Source organism: Protomyctophum bolini, assembly GCF_963924005.1.
Source record: "Protomyctophum bolini genome assembly, chromosome: 12".
NCBI classification, from domain to species: domain Eukaryota; kingdom Metazoa; phylum Chordata; class Actinopteri; order Myctophiformes; family Myctophidae; genus Protomyctophum; species Protomyctophum bolini.
In genome coordinates, this window is record NC_137873.1 from 25,766,716 (window position 1) to 25,785,077 (window position 18,362).

Below are 18,362 nucleotides of genomic sequence, written 5' to 3' on the forward strand. Positions count from 1 at the left end.
TCTTTTTTGTGGCAAATAAAGTATGGTAATTAAGGCAGTTAAAGGCAGTCGTGTGTCACCTCTGGTTTGAAGACATTTCCAGTGTGTAGGAGTTTGTTTCCAGTCTGTGTAGCAATTCAAAATGTAATTGGTCTGGTGATGTGAAGTGTGTGCGTGCGTGCGTGTGTGTAGTGTCCAGTTGAAGGGTATAAAAGCTCAACAGGCTGACAGACAAGAGACGAAGAAGCAGCAACAACTTACAGAGAAGGTAATAACTATGGTTGTACAATGTACATGTTCTGGCTACTGTATCTCACCGATTCTCTTTTAGCAACCTGCATCTCTTTTTAATTTAATTTAAATATATTTGTAAACATTATATTTGGGAAGAGTAAGGCACCATCATAGGCTAGATCGGTGTACATATAATGATCAATAGTCTCATTATACTTCCATTCCTCTGCTTCCCATCCTGCATCTCATGTCTCTCTGGTTCCCTCTCTCTTCTGTGACATTTTTCTGTGTGTATATCGACTCAATTTTGTTTCCTCTCTTCAAATCTCTTGCATTGTCATCTGAAGTATTTGATTAAGATGATGCTGGAGATGAAGATGTGGTCCTTGTTCCTGTTGGTCGGCCTGGCTGTGACCTTTGCTGCAGCCACTGCACCAGGTTAACAGAATGCAGATACACTTATTATTATTATGCATATATTTGTAACCGTTTGTATTCTAACCTTTTCTTAAAGTTGCAAGGTACTCAAAAACTAACTGACTATAACACTGTGTCTGGGTGGGTATAATCTCCAGGTCAGTCCTGCATGGGGCGCTGCAAAGAGTCATTCAGGCGTGGTCGACTTTGTGAGTGTGACCCGAGCTGTACCCGCTACAAAACCTGCTGCAAAGACTACCAGATACACTGTGGTACAGACCTTTCTAACAACAATATAACACTATTTGTAGTGTATTTAAAATATATTTAGTCTTACACATACGAGGGAGTCTGCCTGTTTGTTTTTATCAGCCAGAAGCATTGGCTGCCGACATCACAATGAATAGCAGAACCTTTTTCTTCTTCTCTCTCATCTATGACTTTCTTCATCTATTCCATACAACCATGCCCCTCACACAGCTCAGAGGAAGAAGTCAGACAGTGCCAGTGAGGAATGGGTTGCAGGTAAAATTCCATATAGAACCTTTTTGGTTTTGCATACCAAATCTCGAAATGTGTTTGACTGCATGTAATTTGATGTCCTCAGATAGAAACTCTGGTCCGTCCTACGACCAGGTGACCGGTGAGGGACCAGCAGACAGCCCACAGGGACCAGCAGACAGCCCACAGGGACCAGCAGACAGCCCACAGGGACCAGCAGACAGCCCACAGGAACCAGCAGGCAGCCAACAGGGACCAGCACCAGGTTGGAAAGAGTTAACTGAGCAGAGGCTATGGTTAAATAATCACAATCGATGAACAAACAATGAATAGATCAGTTGGTCAATATGTTGCCAATTATTGTTGAATGTACGTATAGTCTTGCTGTGGTAACATGTATCATTGCGTCTTTGACTTTGTCAGAGGCCAAACTTGCACGAGGATCCTGCCCACAATTCCCTGCTGATCCCAGAGGTCAGGGGTCATCAACCAATGCTGCCGCTTCAGATGGTTAGGTTTTATTTTATTCATTTAATAAAGTCATATTTTTCACAATAACAATTACACGTGAATGTGTTTGACAACTTTAAACACTATTTTTTATTCCCGAGTGTCTGACCCAGACGAGCTACCAGAGGCGTCACCAAAAAAACTATTAAAATGAATGTTACACAGTATGACTTTAAATTGAATAGATCATTTTGTTGCCTGAAATGGAACGATGCACTAACCGGTGACTTTCTTTCTCCCTCTCCTCTTTGCTCCTGCCTTCTCCATGCAGTCATCAATGGCATCACCTCTAAAATAGCAGAGCTTTTAGAGTCCAGCTTGTTGCCATTGATTCTACCACCCTCTTCTAGAATGGATTCGGGCTCCACAGGCCTGAGTTCCTCTGTCCCTAAACGTGCTGCTCCATCCCTGGGCAGCAGTGGTCCTGTCGGCCTCTCTGGTCCGGTAGATGCTGGAGTCCAACAGATCTGGTCACAAGGAGAAGCGCCAGGTCTTTATGTGAGAATAACAGGTGAGAGAGACATTCCATTCGTCTTCATTTTTCAGTTCAATATATTTGAGTTTGTAAAGTTTCACTTTCAACATTTGTATATACAGTATTTATTTTCAATGTCTTTATTTTAATAAATACAGTTCTTTAATCACATGCTTTACATTTTGTTTTCTTGCTTCCAGGCTTTAATGCACCTTCAGGCTCCATACCTAGTACTCTGCAGGACGTAGCCCAGGCATTGGAAGCCTTATTGGGGGCAGGCAGGCCACAGGGACCAGCAGGCAGTCCACAGGGACCAGCAGGCAGTCCACAGGGACCAGCAGGCAGTCCACAGGGACCAGCAGGCAGTCCACAGGGACCAGCAGCAGGTTGGAAAGAACAATCTGTGTATCTGTTAATGTGCATGCATGTACTGTACTATGTATCTTATCTTTCAATTCATCCAATTCCAGATAAGGTAAATGGATATATTCTTGACAGTTAAACGGGGTCTGGGTGTGAGCCTACTTAGTAGCATGGCAAAGATGACATACAGTATCTATATGTAATAAAAATGCATAACTTATGTCGTACCAGTCGTATAAAGTATAAATTTGCCTTCAGTCCCACATCCCTTTATGGGACTATCTAAACATGTTTAATCCCTTTATGGGGACTATCTAAACAGGTTTAATCAACTCAAGTTATGGGCTTCAATCAAAACCACCACTTACTTTAAGTTTAATTTAGAAAATAGAGTTTCAAATGAAACACACAGAATGTGCTCTTTTGAGTAAAGGCATAACTCTGAAGTCTGTGCATAGCTCAGTTTGTGTGTATGCGTGTGTGTGTGTGTGTGTGTGCTTGCTTGCGTGTGTGCACGTTTCTAGGGTTGCCCCTTAGTAGCGACCTATGCAGTGATTCTCCCATTGATGGACTAACAGCTCTCAGCAACGGGACTATCCTGGTATTCAAAGGTAATTTGAAATTCAAAAAAATCACACCTGTGTGAAGTGAGGGGCGCTAATATATTAAAGTCTAACTCATGTTTGTGTTGGGGACAAGATGACGTTAATTTTCCCTTCATTGTCAATGGCATTTTTAAAACAAACATTGAACTAAAAACAAACATTAAACCTGTATATAGGAGGGGCTAGCGCCCCTCAAAACATCCAATAAAAGTCAAACTACCATTACATTAGATGAGAGTTCATGGCGTATGTTGCTGTTCCTGTGTCCATTCCAGGTAAGTCGTTCTGGTCAGTTGACCCACAGAGCCGCTCAGTTGGACCACCCCAAAACATAACAGAAACTCTGGGCATCCCGTCTCCGATTGATGCCCTCTTCACACGCTGTGACTGCCAGGGAAAGACCTACATTTTCAAGGTACAATGCTTGCTACCACCTGCTGCTGATCTACACCTCACCCCCCCTCTGGCACCTACACTGTAACATCCTGATGACACACAAACGTTTCACGTTCCTTGTCTTTTCACTCCTTACCTGCACACCCCACCACTCCAGGGAGATCAGTACTGGCGTCTGGACAGTAACATGAAGGTGGAGCCGGGTTTCCCCAAGTCTCTGTCTTCTGGATTCTCTGGACTGAAAGGACCCATAAGTGCAGCATTGAGTCAACCAGAAACAAAAAGAAAACCTGAGACCATCTACTTCTTCAAGAAAGGTAAGAAAGATTAGCAAACTGGCAGCCAGGGTTTGGATGTAGATAATAACCAAGCAATAAATCAATCAAAATATAAACTGTAGAAATTGTCAATGCAATGCAGAAAGTAAATGACATGGAATTCACTCTCCCTACGAGAAATAAATATATCTTGCATGAATCAGTTCATTTTATTATGTGTATCTCAACGACACTGCAAATGGTGACCTCAATGTCTTTCGAGAATAAATAAAGGTTTGAATGTTCTCATCTCCTCCCTCTCTTTCGTATAGGAGACAACATGCAGACGTTTGTTTTCCCCTCGGAGAGCACTCCTTCATGCAGTAATAAATCCCCCAAATCACCTTCCAAGAAGGCCGGTGAGTAACATCAGCAGATGAAGCCATCTACTGTAATTTACTGACCCACATTTCAGACTTGTGTGGCTAAATATAGAAATAATCAAAATACCATGTCCAGCTTATTCATTTATACTTAAGTGTTCATTATTGGTTGACCTCCAGGAGCGCATCTAAGTGGAGACATCAACCTTCATATCTCTGTGAAAGGATTCCCTCTGCCGATCACCGCTGCTCTCTCCTTCCCCAACCCTCAGAAGAGTGGCTCGTATGACCCCTACGTCTTCTCAGGGAGTAAGGGCCTCTCATGACATTCTCACAACACAATAAGAAAATGTAAAGCATGAAGCTTTCGGAAGACTGCAGTTAATTAACAATACACAAGAACAAAAACAAAAACAAAAGTAGGAGTTTAAAAATATGATTTTAGAAGGAATTTTATCCATTTCATACAAAGATTTAAAATATTCTAAACTTTTCATTATCTTTCTCCAGATCTGTTCTTCAGCATCAAGATTTCTGGTGACCTACCAGCTCTGGTGAAACCTGAAAGCTTTGCGGTCCAGGGCAGCGGCCCTCAGTCCCAATCCAAGAAACCAGGCCAGATTGAACCCAAGAAACCCTATCCAAAAAACTCCATCCAAGCCTGGCTTCAGTGCCTCTAAAACATCCACATCCAGTAGAACTGGAATGGATTGAAAGGACACTTCTTGATGCATCATAGAGGCCACCATCACACTGGCTGATCAAGATCTTTTTTTTGATTGACAGATGGAAATGACCCTTCTATCCATTCTGTGTGGATTTTTTTTTGGCACCTGCACTGCCTGTGTGTGAGCAACACAATAAATCACCAACGCTTCTTGTTATTTCAACTTTATTATCTAATCAAAATTCTTAGCATAGCATAACACAGACCAAAATTAACATTTGCTTGATATTTCAAAACTACGAGGACTACAATCAATAAACATTAAAAATGACAGAACAACTGAAAGCTCCATATACCTATTACAAAAGAAAGAAAAAAAAAATCAATAAGCTAAATATCTTGGAAGCAAGATTACAAACGAGACATTGTCAAAGCACTGCTGGTGCTGATGAAATCATGACTAAGAGTGGCCTCCTCTGCCCATGGTTCCTCCTCTTCCTGCGAGAAGAGAGAGAAAGTTTAATTATGATTTCCATCTCACAATTACATTTTGTGAAAATAATTCAAATATTATCCCAATATTGATGTAATGTGTACCGTTTTGTTGTTTTACCTGCTGCTTTCTGCTTTAAGCTAATAAACATTATTATCACAATACAACTGCCTCCAGCCTGTTCTATAAGTAGCGGATGGTTTAACATAAACGTGTGTCCAAGGATGATATACAAGGATGTTGTTCTTGAAGGCAAAGCCAAAGCTTTAAAATCGTGCCACACTGGGATATCAATATAGGGACGGGGCCATAAACATCGTCTCCCAATTTGAAAACACAAAAGAAAAGTGTACATAATGTGGGAGTTGGATTAGGATCTGGCCCATTACAGTGTCCCCTCTTGTGAACATAACAGTTAGCTTGTTAGCCTTTAAATAGCTCACCACTAGTTTGTCACACACTACATTTATAATCTGAATTGGGTGAAGGTACTTTGAAACTATGAAAACAAGACAACGTCATTATGACATTTTAACACATTATAACCGGGAAAGCATCCGTGTCATTTTAGATACTTGCGGCTATTCAAAAATAGCAGACATGCAAGCTTGTTTGTACATCTGCTTTTTTTGAACATTTTTTAAAAGGTCTTAATGCGTTAAAATTCTAAATAGTTTTCTTGCAGGAGGGACATTTAAGAGCCAAACCTCTGCGGATGAGCGTGGTCCGGCCCTCCCCTCTTCCCATTCTGGGACCTCCCCCTCTAGCTGACATGGGGCGACGCTGAGCCATGCTACTGGTGTCTGTAGACAAAAAAGACAAAGATAGAGAGAAGATATGGCAGGTGTGAGAGGAATATGAAAGGGAATGCTCGGTTATCCGTTTTCAGACCTGTCATTGTGAAGCTTAAACCATCATTTCCATGTGTGGGCAGTGAAGCAAAGCTCATCGTATATTACTCCAGATCAGAATGGGGGACGGATAGACGGACGGACAGACATCTAGTTGTAAAGCTACAGATGTTAATATGATGCTTCTAGAAGAAATGTTTGCTTATGGCACAATACAGTAGATTGTTAGACAATAGACATTACCAGGTTCCTGACTGGTAGATGGAAGTCCAGTGTCATCACTCTGTCCAGTCGACTCCATGTCTGGCTGGCTGTCTAGAGAGGCCTCCGCACCAAGACTAGAGTACGGGCACGCACACACAAAACATTAACATAACATAACATGTTAAGAGACCAACTGATGTCTTATCCAAATCGTAAGATGCACAGAAAGCCAATAATTTACTCTAAATCTCACACGTCACATTCATTACGACCCTGAATGGTCGGTAAACTTTAGACTCTAAAGGAACCTCACCCCTCCCGCTCCATGAACACCTCATCTCCATCGTCCGTGGAGCCTGCCATCCCGCTGGAGGCAGTCACCATGGGAACAGACTGGGAAGCCATGTTGTCACTGCTGTCTGTAGGTAGAGACTCTGTGAAGACCGTCACTGACAGAGAGAGAAAGACCGCAACTCTGGCAAAACGTGTTGACACAAGGGTCTTTTGTGATCGATCTCGATCAGGATTAAAGCAACAACATCATGTCCAATTGGTAATTTGTGCAATCCTGGAACATTTACTAAGGGTACGTTCGTAAAATGACTGAGACTGTGATACTGTCAAGAAGGGACTGGTGCCTTCCAATCGGTCAGATTGCCTGCACGATTATGTCCCAGCTCTCAGACTGGCTTAACTGTATTTTAAATGTAATTTTCAATTTGAACTAATCGTTACTTTCAAGGTTTTAAGTAGGTTAAAAAGTCAACCTCTGTTTTAACCCTTTTTATTTGTATGTAAAGCACTTTGAACTGCACTTGCGTCTGAAAGGTGCTCTATAAATAAAGATTATTATTATACTCAGAATTTCCACCGACAGGAAAGCACTCAGAATGGGAGTGGACAGAGCACACAGATGGAGATCTAGTTGTGTGAATGAATGCACCCAAAGTGCACTTATTTCATACTGATACTAAACAATCATGATATACACACTATGCACATTTAAATTATCTACACATTTACCCCTCTAGTAACACTCAATCAACACAGGTTTTGTAGAGCGATAGGGTATGTGGTTAATGCATTGTGTGTTGTACCTGGTGCAGCAACCTGTAGAGGTGTGGTTGGGACACTCCTTCCTCCTCCATCCTCATCATGAGCAGCAAGAAACAGAGGAGACTCATACATACCTAGACCTGAGACACACACACACACACACACATACACACACACACACACACACACACACGTCAGCTGCGGTATATTCTCCATAGCCGATTCAGAGGCCGACCATTCACTCAACCTAAAGCCGTGTTTTCCCTACAGCTGACCAATGTTTGCTGCTTAAGTGTCAAGGTGGGGATAAGGGGTAGAGCAAGTGATCCCTCTGCATACAGTAAGTCACTATGTCAAACAAGTACTAAAGTCAGGACTTTATCCAGGCACAAAGCAAAAACGCAGATCAGAAAGCACTGACGTTAAGGCAGTGTAATGCGATGCAACACGTGTGGTGGGTGGGTGGGTGGGGGGGGGGGGACAGGACTCCAGTGGAATTCAGTTAGATGTTAGATATTGTGAAAGTTATTCTTTAGCCTCACAACAGCTTTTGATAGAACCTCCAACAACTATAGCCAGTGAATAGAACAGGTGTGATGAGGACTGACACTTTGTGGATTGAAGTTCTAATTACACTAGTCAGTAATTAAGAAAATCATGTTTACAGTACTAATGTTGATTTAATTAAGCAATAAGCCCTGTTCAAATGTTATATTCCCATTTTCCTTATGAATAAATAAGTCTATGGGTATGGGTATGGTGATGAACAGAATATCACCATGCGAGGGCATTCATTGTCACCCTCGGATCCAACTCTAGCACAGACTTATTAAGCCTTTCACTCAGGGTGCCATTTCTGCCCAGAGGCAATCCAATAATCATGTCGTAGATAGTATTTCAATCATGTTGTAGACTTTTTTTTAATTATTATACTGCAATCATGTTATTTGTAAATGATATGCATCTAGTTTAGTTCTAAATGTTTTTATTATGTTATACACAGGTCGAGGCCTCGTATAAGCCAAGCCTCCTGGCACTTTCATTTTTATATTTGGCGTATTATTTTGTATTGTTTTTATATTGTGCTAAACAAAAATCTAATCTACTAATCTTTTCTGCTGTGATGGACAGTTAGACATTCTGAGGCCCTGCTGCTCTTTTCTTATTTCTTATTCTTACTAGTCTTATTGCGTTTGAAATGTACTAGGTATTTGTATGCTGTATGCATTGTTTGATGTTTGATGTCTGGGGACTGCAGATGGAAATTAGAAAGTTTTTCTAAATCTGGTATATTTACACTGCATTTTTAATGTAATGTTCATCAATATACACTGTCCCGACCAAATAAACGAATAAAGGATTAAGGACTGCTTGCTACATTCGTGTTTTACTCACTTCGCTTCAGTCTGGAAAGCCTACCATCTCCGTTCCCAAACGGGAGAAAACGACCCGCGGCTTCTGATTGGTCTGTGGTGGCAGTACCAGTGCCGTCTAATGCATACATAATGGCAATACGAGTCAAATAGGAGCCTGGCCAGACTCAGTGGCGGCGAGAAAAAGACAAACGTAGCGAATCAGGCTGAATTCCAGGTAACTAACCAACCAACGCAAGAGCAAGATCAGCCCTGGTCTGTCATTCGACTACACATCAGTGTAAACTGATGTGTAGAAATGAAAGGGAAAGGCAGAAATGAAAAAAAAAAATAGTGAAATCTTCCAAACAAATAATGTTATATCTTATGCTAACAGCAGCTTAAAAGAAGAAGTCTTAAACTTAAAAAAAAATGTTCTGTGCCATCCTCTGGGAGCCCAATGCGCTTTCAGGCTGGTAGAGAAAGTAAAGTAAATGACCATAAATCTATGGATCTTATGCTTCGTTTGTTCAGTGAGCCCCTCATCTCTCCTCCTGTGTGTGTGTGTGTGTGCGCGCGCTCAATTCCTCTCATCACCACACTACAGTCCATGCACAGGATGCGGTCAATGTGTCATTTATGGGGGAAGATGTCGTACTTCAACTCCGACGTCTCTCCTGTCGAACACTGGGGTGGTGGGGCGGGTGAGGGTGAGAACCGGGGTGGGTGCAATGTGGGACTATCAGCGATCGTGAGGCCGAGTGGGGAGTTTGGAAATAATCGGCTGGTCTAACCGGCTGTTGGTAATGTTGTTGTTGGTAATGCTGTTGGTAATGTTGCTGCTGGAAGGACGGCTGGAAGACTCTGTGCCTCAAAGGGGGAGGGGTGGTGGAGTTTTGTCCGCCATCTTTGCGTAGGTAGACTTCTAGGGAAGGGCCATGTTGACCCAGTGGGTCGTCAGGGATCATAAAATGGTCCTCCACAAATGTAAATGGGAGTAGTCTCTCTTGGATGATTCTTCGCCAGGCAACCGACGTGTTGAGCAAGTCCCTTAAGTGGTCGTTGGTTACAATCACCCCGCCTGTTCTTTCTGCCAGGTGGAGCAAGTACCGGTCATCGTGTGACGATATCCTCTGACCACAGACCTCTCTGGAGGGAGTGAAGTTGAGCAGTCTCAGGTTTTCTAACTGGTTCAAAATGTTTCTCTCTATAGTGAGTCGATCTCTTTTTTGCCGCCATTGAGGAACAAAGACCGTGATCTCTCTGTGGCCACGTCTCCAAAATGCCTCCACTGCCAGAGCAATACCTCGACAGGAGAAGAACTTATGAAGGCCGTGAGCCATGGCCACATTGCTGCCATCTATGATGATGTGTCTGAGGTCTGGACATCCTGGCTTGTTTGGTAGGGTCAGTGTGTATGGCGTCTTGAGTAGTGACTGATAGAAACGGGCTAGACCCGTTATTGGGGGTGCCGGGGGCTCACTGGAATCACAGCGCTTCATTTTCTGAACAATTTTATCCAGTATGAGGGAGGCGTCTTCTGTTTGACCAGTTTCCCTTAAGACTTGCTCTACCACTTCCTGTCGGTAGCCCATCATTTGGAAGAACATGACCTTTTCGTTCAAGTTGGCTTCTGGACTTTCTGTCTCCATTTCTTGTTGCCAGTGCTTGGTTTCTCCTTGGATTCTATCCAGTACGAGGGAGAGGTCTTCTGTTGGCCCAGATGCCATTATGACATGCTCCACCACCTCCTGTTCGTAGCCCATTGCAACTAAGAAATTGTATTGGTTGGTTTCTAGGCTTGCCTCGCTGTCATCAGAAGCACCCTCGCTCGAGTCCAGTGTGATCACACCAACGTCTGTGTTTCCTCTCGACCAGGAGAGGGATGTTGAACTGCAGGGGGCATTAGACCTGCAGCTGCTAATGGTCCCCCTACTTTCTCTCTCCTTCCTCTCTTGCTCCTCCAGTCTCTCCAGTGAGTCATCCATCTGCTCCAGGGAGTACTGTCTTTTTGTGTCCCGAGTTTCACTCTTAGATGAGTGCCGCTTGTGCGAGGGACAAGTCCCGTTCAGGAGGACCGTATTGTGGCCTATGCCTGTCTCGTGACCTGCTCCACACCCAGCTCCAGCAGCACTACCAGATGCATTCTCACAGCTGGTGTCTAGAATCCAGTTAGAGAGCCCCATTATGGTGGTGCTGCTCTGCGAGCAATCCCAGTCAGTCCTCACAAGCTCAGGAAGCAATCCGGCCTGGGTATGCAAACATGGTGTCTGGGTCAGTGTGTGCGTGTGTGTGGTAGTGGGGCTCTGTGGCAAAGCTAGTAACTCTTCCTTTAGGGCACTGGGCAGCAGTAAGAGTTCCATGGTGTATTTGTCATCTCTTTCCTCCACAAAGGATTTGAATGCTCGCTTCACTACCGTTTGACTGTCGCTGGGCAGACACCTATTCTCACGAAAGAGTGCAACAAACTGCTGGACTCTGCTCCGGGCCATCACTACAGGTTCAGCCTGGCCCAGGAGTTGCAGGCGGCCCGGTTCAGGCACCAGAACTTTGGCACCGGTGTCTCGCAGGAGTCTGTCCAGGAAGAAGCCACGAGCACCAGCAAAGATGCAGTGCATGCCCAACGGGTAGTGTTCCTCCACCTGTAGCTCTGGCTTACACAGGCCTATCACATACTCCTTTGCCTTTGAAACATCATCTCTGTTTCCTTTAAGCTGTAGCCATATCGTTCGCGATGTCTCGCCTCCGTGCGTCCAATAATCTTGCTGGCAATAATCCGTGTTGTCATTAATCGTTAAAGCTACCTTGAAAATCTGTTCTACTTCGGCCTTGGCGGATTTGAGCTCATTTTGATTATCTTCCAGCACCGTGAACTCATCCACAGTAGGGGTCTCTTGTTGCTTGTAGCAGGATGAAGGGAGTCTGCTGGTCGGCTGTTCGAAGTAGTCCAACGATGACATTTTGTTTTCCCATTCGCTGTTGACAATAGCGTTCTATTACCGATTAACATTCGGCGTTGTCAGTACCTTTTCCTTTCTTCATTTTACCATCTGGTACATCGGACTTGGATCTGGTTTAATAAACCCACAAACTATACTTTTAACGTATATAACATCACGTCATCACGTAAGCGATGACGTGATGTTAGTCATTGGTTTTACATCCCTAAAAGGAGATCCTGGACTCCCCCACTTTTTTTTATATTCAGTTATTAGATGTCCATCCTACACAAAATTCCCATTGACAATGAATGGAGAATTTATGTCATAGTGTCTGAGCAAATCGGCTTAGTGTCTATTTTTGAGGGGTGCTCCTATATATGGCTTTAATGTTTGATTTTCAACGATGGTTGTTTAAGAAAACGCCATAGACAAAGATAAATCTAATGTTTGTTGTAAGGACTTAAACAAACATTAGCATCCGTTGCTTAAACAAACATGTTGTAATTGATGTTGTAAGATGATAAGAGCGCCCCTCACTTCACACGGGTGTGATTTTTGTCCATTCATTGACAATGAATGGACAATTTTACGTCATAGCGTCTGAGCAAATAGGCATAGTCTCTATTTTATGTCATGATGATGTACGATGATAAGAGCGCCCCTCACTTCACACGGGTGTAATTTTTATTATGCTTTATTACTGTATGTCTTTTAATGCGTTTACTGTGTATTACTGCAGGTGTTGTGTATGTTTTATTGTGTCTAGACAGTACAGTACCGCCTTGTGAGGCCAGTTGTCCGAGGTCAGAGTGAGAGGCGTGGGTCTGAGGCAGCAGGTCTTCAGGGGGTCCAAACCGGAACCTGGTAGACAGACCTGGTACCTGAGGAGAACTGAGGAGATGAGAGACAAATTAGATAGTCTGACTTTAAGATTGTAGCAAAGCTGACAAGTTTTACAGATTACAATTATTGTCCATGTGGTTGATTTTGAAAGGTGCTTCAGCATTTGATTGTGTGCCTTTGTCTAAGCACGAGTGTCTGTCTCCGTCTCTCTATCGGGTCACTCCAGTATTTGCCCCCTTGTCTTGTGGCAGCCAAGTCTATGGACTTTTTTGTGTTATTCATGCCCTCCATGACGCCATGTGGCAGCAAAAGACTGAGACACATGAGTGTGATTTTATAAAGTGTATAATACTGTATATACTGTATCTTACTGTATAGCCTCGGCGAAGCCATCAGTTCGGTGTGGGACCACTAGAGTGGGAGTACTGGGAACCATTCGGTCATCATCATCAAAGAAATGTTGCTGTAACACACACACACACACACACACACACACACACACACACACACACACAACGTGAAATCCCAACAACCGCTATAGACAAGGTTTGTAAAACAATGTTGACTACAAATACATGAATACATGTAGCCGACTCTCACCATGCTACCAATTCCAGGAGTTAGTTGTGGTCCTCTTCCTACAGATGGACGCCGCAGATTTGACTGTCTCTGGATGGACGGACAGACAATTTAAACCCCGTCAGTGAGTGGTTTTAATTCATCATTTGACACTACTGTGAGACACGTCCAAACTTTTTGCAGTTGGAATGTGATTGTCAATCGACCCGCTTGTGTGACTCTCTTAAAGCCTAGGCTATGAGGAATACAGTACATGATCTAGCAATAAAATGAATTGGTTGGTAGACAAATGCCAGCCTGAAGCCTCTGTTTGAAATTGGTTGTGTGTGTGTGTGTGTGTACCTGTGTGTGTGGGGGTCCCAACTCCGGAGCAGAGGGCTGGATGTAGAGCCTCGGGGGGAGGGGGTGGGGCGGTCGACGGGGGGAATGGGGGAGACGAGGGGTGAGGGAGGAGGAGGGAGTGGGGGGGAGATGGGGCAGGTCTCGCAGGGGGTCCGATTCTGAAGTAGTGCAACTGCTTCCCTCGCCTGAAAGGAAGTCCGACAGAACAGAATGAACTTCTAAAATAAAACCAATTTACGGCATATTTAGCAAAATTTTGACCTAATTTCTCTGTTCATTGTCAATGGCAAATCTTGCGGCGTGTGGGGACAAAAGCTGTTCATAGAACCCCTTAAAAATTGAGGGGCACATGGTAATGTTTGTTTAACTGCTATAAACAAACATTAAAAGTCTATAGACTTGGCTGCCATCTGTTTGTTAAAAGAAAAGAAGAAGTTTAAAAAGTCATCATTTCAAAAGAAAGACCCTCAAAAATCACACTTGTACAAAAGGTACAGAAATAAAACCCTGAAGACACTCAGACCTCCGTGACACATATAATACCACACATGCTCCTCACCACTGTGGGCAGAGTCAGGGAGTCTGTAGACGGAGTCAGATGGTCTGTGGGTGGAGTCGGAGGACGCTCCGCCATGGCTGTCCTCGTCGTTAGCGGGTTCCGACGACTCGCCATCTTCGTGGTCCTCCTCTCCTCCCTCGTCGCTGCCCTCGTTGCTCTCCTCACCTTCCTCCATCCCGCCGTCACCACACTCGTTATCATCATCATCCTCGTCTTCATCATCCTCTTCTTTGTACTGAGGCACAGATGACAGGCCCGGGATATTAAATTCCAGTGAACAGAGACATAGAGCATGAAAAATAAAACTGGGACATTAATATAAACTGAACAGAAAGTATATGCGGTGAGCTTAAGTGGTAATACATCTTTGACTGGTTCTAAAAGAGTACAGAATCCTACTATAAATGAGCAAAATCTCTGGCAATTGTCCAGAACTGCAGATCTGACCGATATGGGACCCGAGGGTGTAGTGCACCAAGTGGGACATCAGCCGGATGAGCACGGATGAGCGATACAAACGATAAAACATTAAGCAAATCCCCATAATGTAGTTTTCTATTGCCATCGATTTGATGACAGACTAGCGTCAGACTGGCCTGGATTCCATGCCTGACACGGAACTATGTCATAAAAAGGACAGACAAACAGGCAGGTGCAAAGGGTATTGCAAAACTGGGTGTGGCATGCATTTCCAACATTTCCCGGACAGGCCAAGAAAAGACAGATGGAAAGATAATCGAACAGAATGAGAGAGAAAATAGTAGAACAGAATAGAAGAAAAGACAATACAGCAGAACAGAAGAAAGGAGAAGACAGCAGAACATAATAGACGTACATACATAATAGAAGAAATGACAATACAGTGAAGAAGACAGTAGAACCAACAGAAGAGACATTATAGTAGAACAGAAGAAAAGAGAGGAACAGTACAACATAACAATACAGAGTAGATAACAACCTCTTCCTCATCTTCCTCTCCATCGTCCTCTCTCTCCTCTTCCCCTTTGCTCTCTCGGCTCTCGCTGTCTGTGTCAATCACGATGACATCACGTTCCTGCGGCGTCATTGGATCAGTGGGGACAGACTGGGACACGCCCCCTTCGTCGTCGTCCTCATCCTCAGCAAGCAGCACTGGGAAAGCCTCCTCCGGCAGCTCCTAGACACAAATGACCATTGTGGGGGTGAAGTGGAGCATGTGGGACCATGAGGACGGCCTTAGGGATTCCCTCTACTGGAGTGCTTTTCAACCCTTTTCATTTCAAGCTCCAATATTCGACCAACCTTTGACGAGATTTAGCCTCTCAGACCCCCCACCCCCCAGGTTGGCAGAGGAAGTGTAGCGCCCAGGATTACATTAGATAATTGACACTGGGTGAAAAAAATGGGTTGCAAAATCGTGGGACAAAAAATAAAATAAATTAAAAAAATTACCTACAGCTGTGTAACAATAAGTAAACTCTTGAGTCTTGAGAGCATCAAATTAAACCAAATGGTTTCATTTTACACTCTCAAGTGATAAAGATCTATAAGGGTCCACCTGGAACCCCCTCAAGGACACACTGGTGGTACCCGGATCCCTGGTTGAAAACCGCTGCCCTACAGGGATACACTCACCTGGCTATTGTCTGCTGAATCCGGTCTGTCCCTCTCCTCATCCAGGTCTCCTTCCATCCCCTCATCCTCCTCTTCCTGGGACACATGCACGCATCCAAATTCAAACACCAACCGTAACTTTTCTAAATTATTCTATTTTCGTGGTGAAAGTGTGCGTCCGAAGTCTGTGTATGTGTAGTGATGCAGGACATTTATCCTGGTTGTGCATTAACGGACCATATTCACACTGGGGTCATTTCACGCCCCTGTCATACTTGAGGGTGGGGAATATGGTGGTCAAAGAATGGATGATTTAATTTCCAGTCATTATTCACACAAAAGGGAATTCACACACATTATCAAACCAAATCAATAATAAATTCACAAAGAAAGAACATTATACCTGCAAATGCATAGCAGTTGAATAAAGAATACAAGAATGATAACAGTAACCAGAAATACAGACATATATGCACATGTTCACAACTCAGATACAGCTTCCATATACAGTACATAGTCTACATACTGTACACACCTACTTTGTGTGTGTGTGTGTGTGTGTGTGTGTGTGTGTGTGTGTACCTGTAGTGTTCTTGTTTGTCGCAGCCGTAATTTCTTGGTGTTAGGAGGCCTGTCTAAGACCGTCTGAGAACTCTCTGCTCCGCCCTCGTCATCCTCTCTACCTCGCTTTGGTCCTGTTGACACACACTTTTACATTTCAGCTTCAGCCAGGTGGAGAGTTCACACAGGTTTCAGTGGACTCCACGTAGGCTCCACAGACTTATCACTAATTGAACTGGTCAGCTAATCTATAGAATGTTTGGCGTCTTGGAAGAGGATGTTCACTTCACAACATTCCTTGAAACAACTTTAGGCATGATTTAGCAGACACCGTCATGCACGGTCGAGGGATGAGACAGGCCGTGGCCGAGAAATTTGAGTGCTAAGAAGGCATGTGCAACAAAGGAACTAGGATAACAAGTTGTGTTATTCGGCCTCATTCTCGGAACATGCTTGTGATCATGTAGAATAGATCAAAAACATGTCACCCAAATTGGATTAAGGCATTGTGCTTCTTGTTTCTGACCTAACATACTGTTATTGTTTTTATATGCCTAAATATCATATCTTCTCGATATTCTGAAACTTGGCATTTACCTAGTATATAGTATAGTACCATACGGGCCTAAATAGGTTGTCTCGGGCCCCTTCCACTGAACTCACCTGTTCCAATCAGAACAGAGGATGTGGAAGGCTGCTCTGCCTCCATACTGGACCCTGCTGCTTCCTGATTGGTTGCTTGCTGCTGGGTGGGTTGGACAAAGGCTGTGGCTTGGGAACTTGTTGGCTGAGCCAATGAGGTGGGTGTGGCTCCGAGGCTGGGACTGGTGGAGTGCACGGTTCCACTGGCACTGATCAAAGCTGCATACACACATTATATTCACATTATATTATATTATTATATTCACAACAAATACACAGGTTCTAGTCTGGGCTCTTGTCTTGTATAAAGACAGACATTCTAACAGATGTTTACATATGCTTTATATATATATATGTATATATAATATATATATATATATATATTGTTTTTTTCATCTCCCCCCTCTCTCTCTCCGTCCATCTCTTACCCTCCTGACTGTCAGTCTGTGTGGTTGGCATGACAGTAGCAGTGGGTGTCGGCACGGACACAGTCGGACACATGGGCCGGATGCTGGCACGGGGTGTGGCTTTGTTGCCAGGGGAAGGGCTTGGCTTGCTGCCAGCAGAGGGGTTTGGTTTGTTGCTGGGAGATGGTGTGCTAGTGGTGGGGCGGATGTTGGCCGTTGGAGGGTCTGACAGACTGGAGCTAAGCAAGACAGAAAGTCCACAATTAAAGTGTTATTATTATTTATTAAAGTTATTATATTGTTTTTAAATCCTTTTTATATTGTGTAAAAAAAGTAGATGGCAGAACAAGTGGATGGAAGAATTAACAAGACACTGCAACAACAATGACAGTGGCGAACGTTACTGTTCAGAGAATGCTCACATCATTGTCGTTTTATTTTTAGATGTGGACCATCCTCAAGGCTCAACTTTGTCACACGTTTAACTCTATCTCTACCGCTAGCTGTTAGCATAAACCCCAGTTCCCAGCATACGTGTTCACTTTAAAAGACGGAATTTGCCGTATCTTATACCTTCCTCTGTCTTGAGCGGGGCTTTTCAGAGACATCTGTCTCTGGTCGCCAGGTCTGGATTGATCCTGCGAGCGCACAGACACACACAGACAGACCACACACACCCCCTTATAAACACTTTGAAGGCATGATGAGTATATTATGGCATATTGACTGAAATTACAGCATTTATGGGAAATTATGAAGTACACTTAGTAAGCAGGGTTTCTTATTGGTTGAATCACAGTGACATGGACTGCGTACTGCACAGTGCTGCTACCTTAGATGTGCTCTGTTCCTGGGTTTCCTCTCGCGGTTCAGCTTGCGTCTCCCTCAGTTCCCTAAGCTCTCTGTCCTGTCGGAGGAATCGTCCTTCATACTGGGACTTCAGGGCACTTAATCGCACATCCTGCTCCTCCCTGGTCTGTTTCAACTCCTCGATCTCTTTAGACTGCTGCTCCTTGAGACCTGGAAGAAACCATCAATGTTCTTAAAGGGGAATACGATTACTAACAGTAACTAATATTTGTTGGCCTTAACACTGTGGGTTTTTAACTATTGTAAAATTCTTCAGATGGTGAATTTTGGTCTTTGTGCGT

General features: G+C 43.8%; 2 protein-coding genes and 1 pseudogene across 3 annotated transcripts in view; 1 reads left to right on the forward strand and 2 right to left on the reverse strand.

Annotated features, from left to right (window-relative positions):
• Positions 1-141: 141 nt before the first annotated feature.
• Positions 142-5,447, forward strand: prg4a (proteoglycan 4a). Its single transcript, XM_080779338.1, has 14 exons — positions 142-247; positions 561-651; positions 789-902; positions 1,111-1,155; positions 1,238-1,396; positions 1,555-1,641; positions 1,913-2,152; positions 2,317-2,502; positions 3,004-3,090; positions 3,360-3,499; positions 3,638-3,797; positions 4,070-4,156; positions 4,301-4,429; positions 4,631-5,447. Exons 2-14 carry the CDS (start codon positions 573-575, stop codon positions 4,798-4,800), a joined length of 1,683 nt encoding a protein of 560 aa, XP_080635464.1. The 5' UTR covers positions 142-247; positions 561-572; the 3' UTR covers positions 4,801-5,447.
• LOC308326180 (nucleoprotein TPR-like) overlaps positions 5,248-18,362 on the reverse strand; it is a gene marked incomplete at its 3' end in the record, with an annotated part of 35,807 nt that continues 22,692 nt past the window's right edge. Inside the window, exons 40-56 of the mRNA XM_080778989.1 lie at positions 18,044-18,231; positions 17,785-17,849; positions 17,233-17,450; positions 16,826-17,023; positions 16,184-16,296; positions 15,623-15,697; positions 14,967-15,164; positions 14,009-14,243; positions 13,450-13,634; positions 13,129-13,197; positions 12,900-12,991; positions 12,464-12,576; positions 7,433-7,531; positions 6,649-6,784; positions 6,375-6,469; positions 5,988-6,083; positions 5,248-5,285 (exon numbers count right to left, since the gene is read on the reverse strand). Of these exons, the coding sequence (XP_080635115.1) occupies positions 5,248-5,285; positions 5,988-6,083; positions 6,375-6,469; positions 6,649-6,784; positions 7,433-7,531; positions 12,464-12,576; positions 12,900-12,991; positions 13,129-13,197; positions 13,450-13,634; positions 14,009-14,243; positions 14,967-15,164; positions 15,623-15,697; positions 16,184-16,296; positions 16,826-17,023; positions 17,233-17,450; positions 17,785-17,849; positions 18,044-18,231 (2,213 nt within the window). The remainder of the gene's footprint in view (positions 5,286-5,987; positions 6,084-6,374; positions 6,470-6,648; positions 6,785-7,432; positions 7,532-12,463; positions 12,577-12,899; positions 12,992-13,128; positions 13,198-13,449; positions 13,635-14,008; positions 14,244-14,966; positions 15,165-15,622; positions 15,698-16,183; positions 16,297-16,825; positions 17,024-17,232; positions 17,451-17,784; positions 17,850-18,043; positions 18,232-18,362) is intronic.
• LOC308325342 (NEDD4-binding protein 1-like) lies at positions 9,305-11,946 on the reverse strand (annotated as a pseudogene). Its single transcript has one exon. The product of its transcript is annotated as an NEDD4-binding protein 1-like (transcript).

What these genes read in the sequence shown, in the direction of transcription:
- prg4a (XM_080779338.1), top strand. Translation starts at nt 573, where the DNA reads ATGATGCTGGAGATGAAGATGTGGTCCTTGTTCCTGTTGGTCGGCCTG. An exon ending in AGACTACCAGATACACTGTG is followed by an intron (nt 903 to 1,110) that starts GTACAGACCTTT and finishes CCCCTCACACAG; the next exon opens with CTCAGAGGAAGAAGTCAGAC. An exon ending in ATCACCTTCCAAGAAGGCCG is followed by an intron (nt 4,157 to 4,300) that starts GTGAGTAACATC and finishes GTTGACCTCCAG; the next exon opens with GAGCGCATCTAAGTGGAGAC.